This window comes from Varanus komodoensis, unplaced genomic scaffold (genome assembly GCF_004798865.1).
Source record: "Varanus komodoensis strain SLA01 unplaced genomic scaffold, ASM479886v1 scaffold9, whole genome shotgun sequence".
NCBI classification, from domain to species: Eukaryota; Metazoa; Chordata; class Lepidosauria; order Squamata; family Varanidae; genus Varanus; species Varanus komodoensis.
Window position 1 is genome coordinate 29,498,778 of NW_025336598.1, and position 17,426 is coordinate 29,516,203.

Consider the following 17,426-nt stretch of genomic DNA (forward strand, 5'->3'; position numbering starts at 1 on the left):
TCTATGCCGCCCCTTGCCGAAACCTCGGGGCGGCTTACAACATGATAAAATACATTGAAATACAATAGTACATAATAAATTACCATTAAATACAAAAATACAAAAAATACATTGATTTACAAATACAAAATTAAAATTATCAGTATAAAATAAAAATATAGGAGGAGAAAGAGAAGGAAGAAGAAGAAGAAGAAGAAGAAGAAAATATTAATTTACTGTGTTACTATAATACTGTATTAATTGATGCAGTAAAAACAATTTACTGTATTGCGTCTCTTTTTTCAACAGAGAGATCAGTTTTGGAGAAAAAATGAAGGAAAGCACTCAAAATACATTAAGGGAAATAATAAACTAGCTTCAAAAAGTTTTCAGAATAATTGCTGATTGAGTGACACCCTTCTGAGAATTCATCAGTCATTTGCAATTGAAAACAAGATGGAAAAAGTCACAAAAGTTATATGGAAATGAGGGCAGATTACTTTAAAAATGAAAAAAATAGCTTCCATTTAGAAAGTTCTAAAAACTCTTTTTACTTAAGTATTGAAGGGTAGATGCAGTGTGGTAATTGGGGATATAATTGTTTAGATTAGGGCACAAATTTCCCCAACCCCTTCCTGTCTGTTTCTTTAAAGTTTCTCATTATTTTTCTCATATTCACATTTATGATGGTTTAGTAACATGTGTGCCTTGCTTATTAAAATTCCTTCCATTCGTTTGAAGGCCTAGACACGGCACATGCTTGTGCACGTAGCCAACATGGCTTACAGAAAATGATGCGCAAGCAGTCTCGCCCTTCTGCAGCAAGGCTCCCATTTGGCCTTCCCTCCTGCATGTACCCAGATCTGTTCTGGAGGGTCCTTCAAACCTCCAGAGCAGATGGAGGAGCTGCAGGGGTGAAGGCAAAACTTCCTCTTCTGCTGGCAGGCAGCGTGAGACACGGGTTTGACTGTTACATCCTACTTAATTTGGTATGATTTTTATTTCCTTGTCTTGAATTGATGCTGGAATGTGTATGTTTCATGATGCACAAAAATGCCCCTGTGCCTACTGTGGAATTGGTGTGTAGGTAACTATGGAACATGCAGGTTTGAGTATAGGGGTCAAAGAAGTGTGCTTCCACGCAGGAAGTTTCCTCCTGGTGACCCTTGAAAAGTTCTGTTCCTAAAGAGTGTTTCGAAGCGTGAATGAGACTGGCATATGCAATATCAAGCAATATGAAACCATCCCTAGTGTGGCTTATATTGTGAATTGTCTTGAAGTAAGCAAATCAGATTTTGTTGTTTATCTGCATTGCATGAAGGCTATGTAAAAACGTATTCTGTCATCCTGCCAGAGAGGGAGAAAAGAACAGAAGTTGCTTTAAATGAAGAAGAACTTTTAGAATTTGATACCCACATGAATGCTGGATGCTGCTGTTTTGTAGCAGCTGCATAATACGGCAAGTCATAACAAGTGAACCAGCTCACTGTGTTTCTCATCCCTGGCTATGCAATTTATCTTGTTGCCACACAGTCTTAAGCAACTGTTAATTATGTAGCAGCCCTTTTGAAAGAAGCAGTCCTTAGCAAGCTGCCTCATATGAAGTCTGCCCACTGGTCCATCTTGCATAATACTGCTACACTGATTGGCAGCAGTTCACCAAAATTGCTTGTGGGATATATTTGTGCACCACCCTGGCTAATGGACAGGGTAGAAATTTAATAATCAAATCCTGTGACGCCACTCTGTGAATCAATTGTGCAGTGTAGGTTCTTGGAACATCTTACAGTGTTGCTGTTATTATTACTATTATTTTGCATTGCATTTATATTCTACCAGTTTCCCTCTTGTGAGGAACCAAGGCAGCTTACATAGTTTGTTTCATTGCAACCCTGTGACGTAGGCTGGACTGAGCTTGCTACTCGCTTGTGACCCAGTGAACTTCACTGCCATGCGGGGACTAAAACCCAGTTCTCCCAGGCATGACAGATGATTGGATTCACTGTAATGTGTTCTTCCAGTGTCCCTTGTAGCAGAACCCATCTTATCGTCCCCAACCCATTCCAGTCATTACTTGTTTTCATTTGCTGCCATTTTGGTTGGTTGGTTTTTGGAGCCTCAAAAATGCACAATGTTTTTGTTTGGTTCCAGAAAATTGTGCAACATTATTATTATGTTGTGGCGGTGGATCTTTTGCAAATGTGTGGGAGCACGCTTACAACTATCTGAGTTGTCTCTGGTCAATTTCATTCTTAAAAGATGTAGTGCACTAGGAAACAAACCGACATGGCAAGAGCGCATATAGGGAAATTTTCAGTCCAGATTTCATTCCTGTCGTGTCGCTCTCTGGCTGGTTCCTACAACCCATGATAACATTTACCTTCTGGGTTTGGATGACACCCCAACCTATCATTGGTTGAATAACCCCTAGAACAAGCCAGGTGTGGTCAAGTTGGCTTGTTTACCCCAAAGAAGCCACACTGCAAGAAGCAATCTGGGTTCAGGCGATACCACCACAACCACTTACCCATGACTGGTTGATCTCTCCTGTGACCCAGGTCAGTGGATTACAGTAGAAGGGAACAAATACATATTCTGCTTCTCAGATGGGTTAAAATTGCCACACCTTCTCAGCCCAGAGGGAAATTCTCACTCTTGGTTAGTAGCAGTTCTCGACACTTAGAACAGTTCTAGCCACTTTAGAGAGTTTGATGTAGTACCTTAAGAAAATCTATGTCTCTGATGCTGCTCAGAGGATAATTTAGGCATCAGATAAATGAGCATTTAGGGAACAGTTAAGCTCATCTATTCTTATTTATAATCCTCGGGCTCAGTACTAACATTAGCTTCACTGTACATACTGGTCTCTTAAAGGACTCACTGCAAAATGGAGCAGCAGGGGCTCAATAAACCTTCTAACTCGTAGTGAAAAATTACTCTCATCTGGTGCACGTGTCGCCCTTCCTGCAACATTTGTAGGGACAATTTTAGTAGTCCAGGAACAAGATGCCAGTGGTTCACCTGCTTCCCATTAAGTCAGGGATGGGCAACTATTGGGCCTTCAAGGAGGTTTAGAATACAACTCCCATCACTCTTTAACATAGGCTATGCTAATAAAGGGAGATGGGAATTATGGGTCAAAATATCTGTAGGTCCGCAAGTTACCCACTCCTGAAATTCTGATACTTGCTTGATTTGGCCTGGAAGAGGAGAAGAATTGGGAGTTGCCAGTGTCATCCTTCAAATAAGAGAAACTTTTTTTAAAAAGTGAGAAAGGCTTGGTGGTTCAGTGCTGGATGCAAATATGTTCTGCTTAATACTTAACTACTGAAGAAGGAATTTTACCCCTGCATGCTTAATAATCACAACAGCCTTACATGCTCTTTTTGCCATATAATGCAAGATAGACTAATATTCATTTGATCAGAATAAGGCATGTGATAGCAAGAAATTAATTCACCTTTTGAATTGTGCCTGCTATACCTAGCAGCTGGATTTCTTTCAGTGTGCTCATTCTGCAAAAGTTGTATCTCTTGCCTTGTCAATCCATTTCTGTTGTTCTTGCGTGATCCTGTTTTTGTGACTGTGTGACATTTTCTTAATATGTGTTTAGCAAGTGATAATAGTTCTGAGTCATGGCTGAGTGTGCCTGGATGTTGGATTTAGTTTTCCCACAGCAAGACTTCATGGACTGGTACACTGAAATATGAGTCTGCTTACAGTTTCCATGCTGAGGAACAGAAGAATAATGGACCGCAAAACACATTTCACTGCTATTAGCTTTTCAAGCAGATTGAGCTATTCGCTAGGAGGAAAGTGTGTGAAGGCAATTATGCTTGTGTCTGGTCTTTGCCCACTTGCTGTTTCCAAAAATGAGATGGTTCTCACACTTTCCTCCCTCAGCCACCTCTGTCCTGGAGCAAAGGAGTTTATTTTATTGATTCTGGAAATTATCAGCCCATTTCCTAACGCGGAAATGAAGAATAGTCACATTGTCAGAACATAAAGAAATGCTTTGTGACATGTGGGAAACTTGTTAAAATTGCTTCATTATGCATGGGCAAATTGACATGGAACGGGGTAAAAATGGTAAAATAGATTACAGAACAGGTGGGGATTTATCAATGATGCTAACTGTTCACCTGAAGGTGTATTCCGGAAGGGTTTGTCAGTATTAATCTTCCCTTATGTAGGATGCCTCCTTACATAGGAAGCTGTTACAAACCTAGTGTGCCATCAAGTATTCTGTTCTTGTACTAGAGAAATGCCTGTTGCTGTGACTTGAGGGACAGGAAGGAAGTGAATAATGTTTCTTGGAGGGACGATTGGAGGGTGTTGCTGTGTGCACAATACATCTTGTAGTGGAAGGTGAGAAGAGGGACAAGCAGGTTTTCCTCCTGATGCATCATGTCCGCAAGAGCGTTTTTCTTCCTCCCACCAAGGTGTGCCCTTTCTGGTGTGCAGGATAGCCATTGTAACAGATACTGACTGGAAGGAGCCAACCCCAGTGACCCAGGTTTTTCCAGTGAGATGGTTTTGCTTCCCATCTTCCATAATATTGTTGGCTCATTTCTGGACTCCTGTATACAAAGGATGCTTTGAGCTCTGGGAGAACTGTGTTTATGATTGAAGTTGATTTTATAGCACACACAATTTCTCTCCCCTGCCACCCCCTGAACTTTTAATTTTCTCTCTCTTTAACTCAGTGATGATGCTAAACATCACAAGACAGCACCTCAAAACCTAGAAACATAATTTCATGTTCTGGGTCATAATGGTTGGGCTGCCATAGCTCGTTGGCAAAGCAGCAGCTTTGTACGTAGGTGGTTCTAAGACAAGGGTAAGCCTAGGGGAACCAAAGCACCCAGTGCTCATTCTGGTGCCCAGCAAAACATCCAGCTTTGCCACTTAAAACACCACACACACGCAATCTTACTGGCAGCTGATCTTGCTGTAAAATATTTTTGCTGGTGCTGAAAACTTCAGGCTTCCAAGGAGTAGTTGAGTGTGTTGGAGCTCAGACCTTTGCCTTGTATCCAGTCCTTATATTCAGGTTTCTTGTCCTTTGCTGAGCCTCTCATGGCAGCTGTTCAGAGGTTTCCAAATTGCCAAATGTGACCATGGCCCAAAAGTTTACCTACCCATATTCTAAACAAGCAAAGCTCTTAGGCTGGGAAGAGAGGGTAGACATGTGAGGCAGAAACACAGCCCAGCTAAGAAGATCTGGACTGGAAAGAGTTCTGACTGTAATTTTAGCTGACAATTGTTCCGGGAAGAGAGCTCTGGTCTATATGCATATTTACATGGTTCTAAATAAAACCTCTTTCTCTTCCTCAGTCAGATACGGCTTCACTCATAAAACTGAATGTACCCATGACTGATTCTAGATGTATCCTAAAAATGCAGTACAGTTAAACTTTTTTTTTCTTTTTAGCTTTGATGCCCTTATGCACTTGTAATGCACTTGTAATGCACTTGGGGAAAGACAAGGCCATAAAAATGTAAAATACTGCCTGTGTATTAGCAGCAACTTATTTATGAAGCTTGAATACATTTAGAGTGCACAAGGCTCACTTCATTACATTTTGATGTGTTTACCGTGGCTCTTTTTCTCCTCCCTCCAGGAATTCCAGAAAGGAACTTAATGACATACGATTTGAGTTTACTCCAGGCAGAGGTAAGACTTTTAATTGAAATTATGCTTTTATGGCTCCAAATGGTATTTCGGAAATTGATTTCTGTTTTATAGTTTTAATATAAATTAGCACTATGAAATCATTTGTAGCAACCAAATGTTTTATATTACACTACTTAACCAAACCAAAAGTAGTGCCAAGTATGTAAATTTTTAGTGGAATAGTTGTGGAGTGTTTGGTTTGAGGTGGAAGCCACCATGGAGATAAAGGGCATGCTGCCAGTTCCTCTTGATCTTCATCTGAGGAATTACAGTCCAAAGCAAATCTGTGGATAGTTGACCTAAAAGATTAACAGCATGTGCATTATTGATGCAACAATGTAATTGCCATGTCAAATGTGGAGCTGCACTCAAGTGGGAGACCAAGTTGCTGGTGGTACATCAGTGCTGCTGCATAAAATCTGGAAATCTGGGCATGCTCTTGACTTTGTAATGTGAAGTACCAGTTAGTGGCATAAAGTGTGGAACTGCCCTAATGGGTAAACAGTTCCAAAAGCCACGTGTCCCTATAAATCGCCACTTGACCCTAACACTTGCCCATTATATAGTGTAGTTCTCCAGAGACGCACAGGGGACATCATTCCACCTTCTGGTCTAGACAGGACCAGGCCATTGTCTCTTCTGGGGAGGAGTCACCCTAACCCCACAGACCAGATCTACTGGTGAGCCATTTGTTCGGACGCTCTTAGAAGCCCAGCACCTGTTACTTTGTAGATTTCCCCCCTGGGCCATCTTGTCTATCTTTCCCCCATTCCCATCCAACAATCTTAGACAGGGAGTGAAGTCTTTATCCACTTACTGTCCCAGGAGCTTTGTTTATATTTCTATTAATGTAGTTTAGTATTGTATTTCATATTAAATAAATATTTAAAAAGAAAAAATGCTGTTTGGCCACCAGCTGTGCAGCAAACACCTTTTGTACTCAGCCCTTTCACTCAGTCATTAGATGAGAACTGGTTGTGCTGCCCCTGCAACACCCTCCTCTTTCCATATTGGGCAGGAAGCAGGTGTAGCACTCTTCCTTGCCAGACTTTTCATCCAAATGCAGCACATGGGGGAGACAAAGGAAATCATCCCGGTAGAGCTAGGGCCCTGTTTGAACCCTACTGAAAAAGATGAAAGGGTGCTTTCTGAGGACAAGCTGGAAACAGGTGCTTTTCAGATTAGACTTTTTTCACCAGAAGTTTTTGTTGTGTTTTGACTGAAGCATATTGTAGGTGCCAGCTCTTTGAGACACTCCAAAACCAGAGACTGCTCAAGGCAGAAGGGAAGAAGGCAGCCTTCACGGAAAAGTTGGCCCAGATCCTTCAAGGAAGCATGGACGCCATCAGTTAGCCAACAAGCTTTATTCTTTCCTAAGTAAAGCTCTAGAGTTAGGGAAGTGACTCTTGTTGCTTTCCATTTGGCATCTCTTACCTCCAGAGTGGTTAGCTGGTAGATGGGGAAGAGAATCTAAAGGGTCCACAAGACGTATATGTAGAGGTGGACTTCAAAAGGATTTTGAAGTGTACGCAGTGTTCTGTCCTTCTGCGACCAACTCATTTTTCTCCAGAGCAGTTTTGTTCGGACAGAAAACATGGAAGGGGCTGCCAGTGCCTTTGAGGATGGCCTTAAGAAAATAACTTTCACGGCTGTCTTACTGGCTCTTCTCTGGACACCCTTCAATTCCATGTCAGGGGTATTGATTCCAACTCACTGACTCAGGCAAACATTTGGCTGCCATCACTGGGATGTGGATCCTGGTTCTCAGTCACAGTTGCTGAACTCATCCCTTGAAGGTGCTAAGTTGATTGAGGGAACTTTGGATGCTGTCTTGGTGGGAGTCAACAGCAAGAAAATCAGTGCTGATGGCCAGGAAATAACACAATACAAATAAGGCAAGAGCACTTTTCATTCCATTCCTGATTGAGTTGGTCTTCAATCCATCAAGAAGGAGCTTCCATCAGTTATTCCTCCGCCTCGGACAGCAAGGATGGGAAGAAACATCAGTCAATCTCCAATTCAGCAGTGGAAGTGAGGTTTCCAAGTTTTTGTCAAGGTTTTCATGCAAAGCAGCTGTTGGAACAAATGGTGCAGAAGAACAATGGCTTCTTTATGCATTCTCCCAATTCTTCTTCCTCCAAGGGTAATTCACAAGATCAAGGCAACCATGGCAAAGGTGGTTGCGCCAGCACTGGTTTTTGAACCTGGTCAACCTGACTGTGCAGACTCCATGGTGTGCTAAACTGAAGGGTTTCACTTTTTGCGGGGCTAGTGCTTCATCCTTGACTGGAACCATTCTAGATGCTAGCTTGGAAACTGAATGGCAGTGGTTAAAGAGTCATGGTTATCTGAATAATTTTAATGACTGTAATTATTTATATTTCTATACCACCCCTTAGTTAAAGCTCTATTGAACCATGCTGGCAAAAGGAGCTCTATAAAGAGGATATATAATCTTACATGGATGACCTGCTTGCTATGGTGCAAAGTCAAAGGGAAAGGCCATCCTCTGGAGGGAGTTCAAGAAATCCTGGGGTTCCTTCAAGCCTTAGTACAAACACCATCAATAACAAGCAGCAGCACTCAGTAGTGTTTTGCAATGTGAAGGCCACCCACTGTCCCCCATTCCCACCTGAAAAGGTTCATGAATGGTATTATTCTTCATAACCTTGCCATAGTCTACTACTTCTCCACTTGGAATCTTACTCGACTTCTGACTGCCCTCATGGGGGAAACTTTGAGCTTTTTGCCTTATATTCCTTGAAGCTGTTCATGCTTAAAACTCTTCGGCCTGCCATGTCTCAGAGTTGGGGATCCTTCTGGCAGACCCTCAGTTGTGCATCTTTCACTGTGATAAAGTAATCTGTTTCTAGATACCCCATTCCTCCCTAAAATGAATTCTTTGTTTCACACAACTTGGGAGACTAACCTGTCTTCTTTTTGTTCTGGATCAAGCTATCCTGAGCAAAGGAGTTGGAATACCTTAGATATGAGAAGGGATAGTGCCAATTTACAGAAGTTCTGTCTCTCTCTTTGTGTCTTTTGATGCTGAGGTCCTCAGAGAATGGTAGGTCAAACTTCTTTGAACTTCTCTTCTTAAAAGTCCATGAAGGACATTCCACCCAACTTTTCTCAAGGACCAGCATTTATTCTTTAGAGTAGGTGTGTTTGGTGTGAGACACACCTTCTACCACTGTTGTGCATGTGAGGACCTAGGCAGGGATTCTTGGCTGTCCTGCTCACTGTTTTTGATTTGTTCTCCTCGTGGTCACATCAATTGTGGCTTGACTTACCTGGGTATGTTTGCTCTGTTTGCTCCTCTTTGTACAGATCTGGGGAGTTTACCTGCTCTGCCTGCATGGTCTGGGAGGTCAGGGTGACCCTGCAACACTTTGGCCCTGCCCACATGCTCCAGAGGGAGACACCGTTCCTTAGATGAAGGCATGCCCTTTGTGACCCCCAGAGCAATTCCTGTTTTTTCGAAATTGCATAGTCCAAATCAATTGTGAACACATGCTTTCAGCAAACAAGCAAACCTGCGTGTACTCAGGGGAAGCGTGTGCTCAGCTGGACTTCTCTTTGTAGTTTTTATTGCAGCACAACTGACAGCTGAAGACACAGTCCTTTTGTTTGGTGGGGGGAGGAAAAATTGTGTAGCAGCGTGTGTCCAGCTGTCAGAGCGTCTGTGGTGAAATCTGTTAAAAGATCCAGCTGTGCACACAATTCTCCCCTGAGCATGTGCTTAGTTGCATTTTAAAACTCCGGCATCACATGCTGTCAACCAGTGGGGTTCCTCCTCTAGCAGTTAGCAGAAAGCTTCTACTTCTTGGAGAAGCAGTGTTTTCATCTTTGCACAGAATCAGCAATTTGGTTCTGCTTGTGCAAGGGGTTATACAAGCTGTTCGGCATATCATTGCACATGGTGTTACGCGACGTACTATGGACTTCATTGGACTAGGTGTGGCTTCTGTCAGCAGTGTGACTTCTATCAGAAATTATGTAGCCACTAGCAGATTAGTGCTATTATTTTTCCATTAACATAATACTGGTTGTAATCCAGAACTAGCACAGGAAGCACTTGTTTTGATAAAATTATGATGTATTGTGTAACAATTTTCAGTCCATCTCTCTACTGCCTCATGCAACACTTGTACAGTGCCGTGCAAAATGCTCTGTGCAACCAGTTGTGCAATGCCTTGGGACGCAATGGCTTGAGCAACACATTGCACAGTAGTTTGCACAACAAGAATCAAAGAATTGGATTTCTCACTTGCTCAGGGATAAAAAGAGTGCTTCCATAAGCAATAGGAGTGTTGCATTACCAGAATAGCACCACAGGCTACAATCCAATTATTCAGGAATATATTGATTCTTGACTAGATTGCTGAAATGTCTTAGCTTTTGAAGGATAACACAGATGGGGAAAAACACTTAGTATTCCAAAATAGACAGCGGCTGTGTACATTAATCAGCACCTCTGGGCCACAATCACATCCTGCCTTGCCAGAATTTGTTATCGTGCTGCCCTTCCTCTGCAGCTCTGATGCAGCATTTTATGTAGACCCATCTCAGTTCCTTGGGGAGAGAATCTGTTAAAAGTGGGAGGAGGGGAAAGGAACCCATGGCAAGCAATCCCTGCTGATTTCATGGGCCCTGTTGCACCTCTGTATTCATTTCAGTAAGGATACCTAATTACATTGCTGAGCAGAAGTTCCAGTGGATAAATGAAGGCATCGTATCGAATTCGTGAAGAACTAACAATTAACCCTGTGGAGTTCTGTGGTGTAGAAAATGAGATAGTGACTGAACACATGGTGTATCTAATGAAGATAGTTTTGGTTTAAGCATAGTTTGGTAATGGGTGTTCACAGATTAAATACACTTTTTAAACAAATTGCCCTGGCATATTGATTTTTGTTTTTCCAGTTTTGTCATGACTAACGCATATTCATTTCACGTTTTTCACAGACACAGCAGATGGTGTATCTCAAGAGCTGTTCTCTGCAGGCTTGGTTGATGGCCATGATGTAGTTATAGGTAAATTATGTTTCATTTTGGAGTTATGGGGTTGCCTCAGCTCAGTGCAGCAAATGGATAAGGACCCATTCAGAATATTTCCCATCGTTGGCTTTTTACAGAAAGACTCTTGATAGTGAAATCTCCCTTTACTGCCATCTATTTACAAGAGAACTGGCAGCACCTCCAATATAAATAGAGGATACTTTAAGCACTTCAGTATGGCTTAACAGAGAACTATAAATGCATATATATTAGCTTCACAGCTAGTCTTTGACTTGCACCGGAGTTCTTATTCAGTAACCAGCATCATGCTCAGTTTCCTTTTTAAATGCTTTTGCATATTTGGCGTTAAGAGCCATGCATGTGCGTACGTCCTTCAATTCTATCATCTCCCCTTACCGAATCATCCAGAGTGAGATCTTTGTGCAACTGCTCCTTATAGAAGTGCCGATGTCTCTTTGGGCCCCCACTGTCCTTAATGACTTCCGTAAGCTGGGGAGAAAAGGAAAGCAGTTTCTTAATGTTTACAATAAGCCTTTTCATTGGGAGGATATCTTGCAAATAAGAAAGAGTGCAATTGAAAATAGGGCCTATCCAATATAGTTACTAAAGAGAGAAGGTTCCCAGTTTGTTTCAAATCTCTTGCCTCTGGTGAGAAGTCTGGGCTTTGTTTTGACAATCCCATCCTGAAAAGGAGTCAAGGCAAGTCTTCTGCTTTAGTTTAATCAAAAGGGCAGAAAGAGTGTATTGTTATCTTCAGTCCACTCCCATTCTCTTAAATCCAGGTAATGTGCACTGGACTATAATCTCCCCCGCCCTGAGTCTTCCTCCTTTTATTCCGGAAAACATTCTCATGCACCACACTTCCTTTTGGATGCTGCGTTCAAGGGAGGTCTCTTAATAGATGGCTCCTTCCCCGCCATGGATGGTGAGAGGCATACCAGAACACACGTGTGGTTCTACTTCAACCTTTTTCAGAAACTTAGAAGCCGTGTTATATGTTCGACTGAAATGAAAGATAATTAAACTGAGCCAAACACGTTCCTGGAGAACATAACTTTTTGTCCAGGTTATCAGAAAATTAGAAGCCACATCAGATGGCTTCTCCACTATGTTGAATGTGGAGATGTGGCTACCTTGTTTGTTGTGTACCTCTCTTGAGTTATTGACCTTTCTTCCTGCCTCTCTTCTCAAAATCTTGTTCTTGGTGCAGACCAGCCTTCCCCAGTCTGGTGTCCATCGGGTACATTGGACTGCAATCCCCATTATCCCCAGCCAATATGTCAGTGCTGATTGTGGATCTTGCGAGACTTGTACTCTAATGTACCTAGAGGGCACCAAGTTGAGCAAGGCTGCTTTAGAGATTAGTTCAGTTAACCTTATTTTCAGGAAGGAACAGATTCTATTAGTTCTGCCCAACAGAAAGCAGCTGATAAATTGCATTCCATTTTTCAGCTGAAGCATGCAGAAATTCAGCCTGTCCATAATGTGAATGAAAACAAAACTTTGAGTTCTGTGAAAGCCTGGTGAGATTTGATCTTGGCATCGATTATTTTAAAAATTCATCTTGGGTACTGTTTGGGAAGACAAGGGAATGAGATGGTCAGTAGCATTTACTTCTGGCACTTTTTCCTGATGTTATCTCAGCCACTTTATAGAAGTAAACTGGCAACATAGGACAGATTCCAATTCAATAATTTACATTATTGCTACATAATTTACATTATTTCTTGTGTTGAATTGGGTGCTGCCTATATCCCACAACAAACACTTATGATAAAAGTCTAATTGTTGTATACATGGATAAGAACTATTTGAGGAAATTCAATTCAATCCATAAAGTTTTAACTCGGGTTGCCTGAGGTCAAACAAGATCTTATTTCAAGATGGAAATCACAATAGTACTTGGCTAGCTGGAAGGTGGGGGAAGAGATAAATACCCTTCCACATGTTCTTCAATTTGTCACTCTTTCCCAGAAAGAAAACTAAAAGAGTAAATAGCACTTGAAACTACATTTGTATCAGTCCATTCTTTGATGCTGTTGTGTCTGCCATTTCCCCTTCACTCTACATTTTGATTGTAAGTATTCTGGGTAGGAACTTAGGTTTTGCTTATGTTACTCCATAAAGCAGTATTTAAGATGGATGCTACTAATAAAAAATAAGATTTATAATCCTGTTGCTAAAGCAGAAACTTCCATCTGTTTGCCTGATCATTAATTCTTACAGAAGTAGAAAACAAACTGTCCCATGTCTGCTGGGTGAATTCCAAGGTCAGGCCAATTCAGCCTAGGGAAAATCCCCACAGCCATCCCAACTGTCTGTATAAACACCCTCCAACTTCTGCAGATGGTCTTCAGAGGCAGAGCAGTAAACACTGGGAAGGTCCCTCCCTATGGGGACTTCCATGATATAAACGTTTCGCTCTTTGGCCAGGGTCATCCCATGAAGCTCACTAGTGAGAAATTCAGGACAGATAATCACATAGTTAAACTGAAATCCATTTCAACAAGATACAATGACAGTGACCAGTGACCGGTTTGGGTGGCTTTGAAAGGGACTGGACAAATCCATGGAGGAGAAGGCCATCAATAGCTACTGGTCCTGGCTAGATGCAACCTCTAATATCATGGGCACTCTGCTTACCTGCTCTGGAGAAAGCATGCAGGAGGCACTGCTGCAGTCACATTCTACTTGTGGGTTTCCTGGTGGCACTGAATGGGCAGAACACTGGACTAGATCCAGCAGGGATCTTCTTCTGTTCTTAGGGATTAGCATTCTTGGAATGACCTTCTGTATCTCTTGGGCACCCGGTGTCCTTGGTCACAACAGAGTATGGAACAGATGGAAAAGAAAGAGCAGTGACACAGCTTCCTCTTCTGTGGGAATTCGGTGGCCTGGGAGAGCCAGGTTGTTTTTTAATTCCATAAGGCTTCTGTCAATAGTGATCACAGCTTGTTGACTACCTTCAGTGGTACACATGTGGCTAAATGACCAAATAGGGGACATCCGGCCTTCCAGAGGCATTTGGAGAGTTATGTATGTAGCTGCATGTAATGTTCTGTTCTTGGAAACAAAGAAGGTAATCTGAAGGTGATATAAATACAGCTGGCCCATGGAAGGAATGCTAAATGTGGGACTGTCATCCTGTAGAGCTTTCCTGGGCCATGAGTCTTGTTGGAGGGCAAGTCGGCAGCTTGATTGGCTGTTATCCTGAGTTTCTGTATCTCATCAGAACATGGGGCATTCTTCCAAATGAAGTTATACTCCCAGATGTGCCAAGGTGAATCCAGGTGGCTCTAGGTCTAGTTGCACATGAATTCATGTCTTTTGTACCACTTTTGTCATGCCTGAACTCAGAGGAGGAGCTCGAGATCCCAGAAGAACCCAGGAAGAGCACCACAGAGCAGCCTGTGCCAGAAGATAGACAGGAGATTGATGGCTACACATCCATCCACACATGATGCATGGGACTCTACCTTGGAGGAAAAGGCAGAGTGACACCTGGTCTCTCAGTCTTACTCCTCTCAGGAATAAGACCTGAGTAACCCTCTAAGGAGGAGGGTCCATTGCCAAAGCAGGACTCCTTTTAACAGAAGGTCTGTGATGAACCGCAGTGGAGCCCCAGGCTTTGGTTCTAGTCTAGTCACTGCTGGAAATGATGCCTGACCCATGCTGCTCTGACTTTGGTCCATAACTGAAATTTCATACTACCGTGTGAGGTCACGGGCATTCCCACACTGGAGGAATGCAAGAGGCAACTGGGCAGCCATCTGCCAGGGATGCTTTCATGTGGAGTTCTGCATTTGGCAGGAGGTTGGACTCAATGGCCTCCTAGACCCTTTCCAACTCTACTGTGAATCTGTGACCTTTGGGCTTCTATCAGTCTCTGCTTCTTGGGCTGCATTTGCACCTCACTGCTTAGACCTTGACTGTGCCTCAAACCTTTCTCTTGGAACCCTTGCCTGGTATTCTGCCTTACAATTAACTATTTAGCAAATAGTAAATTGAGTGCTCCTGCCTAGAACTGCCTTTTGGACTGATCCTTCTGAGCCTGACCTTTGCCTGTTTTTTTGACTTGCCATTCTGTGTAGCTCTTATCACTGAATCTGACCTTGGCAAAGCAGGACAATCTTCGGATGCCCCTCCATAGATGGAGACTGCATATGCCAGATTAGACATGGCACTCGGTGTGTGGCATTACAACAAAAAGGGAAGGAACTGGATGCACAGCTACTGTTTTCTGGTGACGTCTCCCCTGAGTGCCTTCATGCCAAGGAAAATATGTCCACACGGAAAGTTGGATATTCAGGTTGCACTAGAAGCCTTGCTAAATAGCTGTATTCTTGTACGGAGAACCAGTCATTCAACTGAGCGCCCACCTGCAGCCCTGACACAGGTTTTATCACTTCAAGGCAAAGCTAGGCCCTGGCTTTTTGGGTTGCAAATGAAACCATGGTGCTATCAACTGACTGCCTTCCTGCTATCTTGAGAGAGAGGAGCAGATTTCTGTGCGCTTCCTCTACCGACAGAGGCAGGAGAATGTCGGATGCAGCCTTCTTCTGACTCGGGCCCCTCGCGCTTCGGACCTGGTCATGGCACTGAGTGGCAGGGGCTTTCCAGAGCTGCAGGCAGGATTCCTTAGAAGTGAACCTCAGAGCTGCTGCAGCCAGAGGAGGGGCTCTGCTACTCAGCTGTGGCCGATCCCATAAAGTTAGGGCAGTGGCAGGATGCTGCCCTCCCTGGAACCGGAGCGTTCCTACCGAGCTTGGTGTTGTTATGCACTTCCTAGCAGTGTCTTTCCTGAGCTTCATGCAGAAGATCTGGAGAATTTAGCAGGGACCTTTTGCATGCAAAGCATCTATTCTACTTGTAGGCCACAGGTGACACAGTGAATGCGAAATCTTCCCTATAAAACAGGTGCAAATAACCTTGCAGGGGAATGTTCTCCTCCTCTGTTTTGCCTATGGGGTTTTTAGTGCAGACTTTACATTTTGAATATATGTTCAGGCTAAAGAAGGCTTATGCTTTTGTAAGCAAGAGGTGTTAAAATAGTGTACAAAATGGATTTCTGGCAAGTAAAGAGGAATTATTTGTTAGTCTTTGTGCAATGTACTTGAAAAAGCAAAACATAAAAGGTTAAGTGAAATGGTGCAGTATAACATAATTTCTCTGCGGTGCAGAAAGACCACCTGCAGTATTTTGGTCAGGTTGGCCAGATATGCACTTGCTTAAGGTATAAAAATAACACTATTTTTTCTTTTGAAAAATCCCATGCTGAATGATTTTGTGACTTTGCTTTTATATGTAAACATTGCTTGCTTCAGTTTATGTTAAAAGAGAGATCAAAGTATCTGCATAGCATCTCTCCCTAATTTGCAATGGCATTTGTAGTTTAAGCACAAGAGAATAACCTAAAACTTCTGAAGATATGCCATTTTAAAAGTCTTGCATCATTTTATTCTCTCATCTTACCCACTCCTGCCTCTTGACACCATCTCTAACTGAAGATTGAATCTTGGGTTCTTTATGGGTAAATTTCCATCCTGTTCTTTAAAGTACTATGATCAGTTATTTTCAACTAAGTGAAAAACAGAGAATTTCAAAACACCTTTTCAAAGAACAGGAAGCAGGTTTGAATTGTTTCCTCATACTCTCAGAGCTTAACTACATGATACACTCCCAGTGAGAACATGAACCACATAGCCTATTCAGAAACTGAAATACTCCTCTCGCGGTAGGATGAAAGAGCAAGGGGATTCGCTGTCAGGCTCAGAGGAGAGGAACTAGTGCCTGATTGCCTATCTCTACGTCTTCCTTTTCTCAGGGAGCTGTAAGGGTGGGAGTTAGAAAATGTTAGCTGAGTTTCGCACCAAGAATATAGCACCATGTTCCTTTTCTTTCTTATGATTTGTCTTTAGATAGCATTACACCGATGTGGCAGAATTTAATAATTTGTTTGAAATCTGAGTTTATGTATTAAGATTTCAGCATTTTGGTTATTTTTATGTATTTTTAAATCCTGCCATTTTCCTGTAAGGAAGCCAAGGCATCTTGCATAATCTTTTTCCTCTCCACTCTGTCCACACAACAGCCTTGTAAGGTAGGTGAGGCAGAGAGTCAGTGACTGTGTTCGGAAATCCCAACGTGAACTTTGAACTTCACGTCCAAATAGGGCTAGAACCCACATCTCTCAAGTCTCAGTCCAGTATGCTGTCTCTTCATATACAGACTTTACATTTTGAATTTACTTGAAATATATGTTCTGGGTGAAGGAGGCTTATGCTTTGGTAAGCAAGAGGTGTTAAAACAGTCTACAAAATAGATTTCTGGCAAGACCAAGTAAAGGGGAATTACTTGTTAGTCTTAGAAAAAGGAAAGCAGAAAAGGTTAAGTGAAATGGAGCAGTATAACATAATTTCTCAGTGGCACAGAAAGATCACTGCTTACTAATTTTAGTAAACACATAACTAGAATCGAACAGTTACTTTAATAAATGATAGCTAAGTAGGTTGCTCTGTGTGTGTGAGAGAGGGGGGGAGAGAGAGAGAGAGAGAGAGAATTGGGTAACCAAGACTACTGATAATGCTGAAAGTACAAAATCTGTTTTTGCGAGGTAGGGGAACATTGACATTTGAAACCAAAAGAGGCATCTTACACGACGACGCTGAGACTGGTTCTTGTGTGTGGGGGGAGAGTACAACAACGTCATGCTGATGTGAAAATCCTGGCCGCACACACAACCTGCAGG

At 42.4% G+C, this 17,426-nt stretch overlaps 1 protein-coding gene across 12 annotated transcripts in view; it reads left to right on the forward strand.

The window, feature by feature from the left end:
• STK39 (serine/threonine kinase 39) overlaps positions 1 to 17,426 on the forward strand; it is a 200,211-nt gene that overhangs the window by 112,593 nt on the left and 70,192 nt on the right. For 9 of the 12 annotated variants that reach the window (XM_044417884.1, XM_044417883.1, XM_044417881.1 and 6 more), the window contains exons 15-16: positions 5,604 to 5,656; positions 10,625 to 10,693. In XM_044417884.1, the coding sequence (XP_044273819.1) occupies positions 5,604 to 5,656; positions 10,625 to 10,693 (122 nt within the window). The remainder of the gene's footprint in view (positions 1 to 5,603; positions 5,657 to 10,624; positions 10,694 to 17,426) is intronic. The other 3 variants (XM_044417887.1, XM_044417886.1, XM_044417885.1) reach the window with 1 other exon arrangement.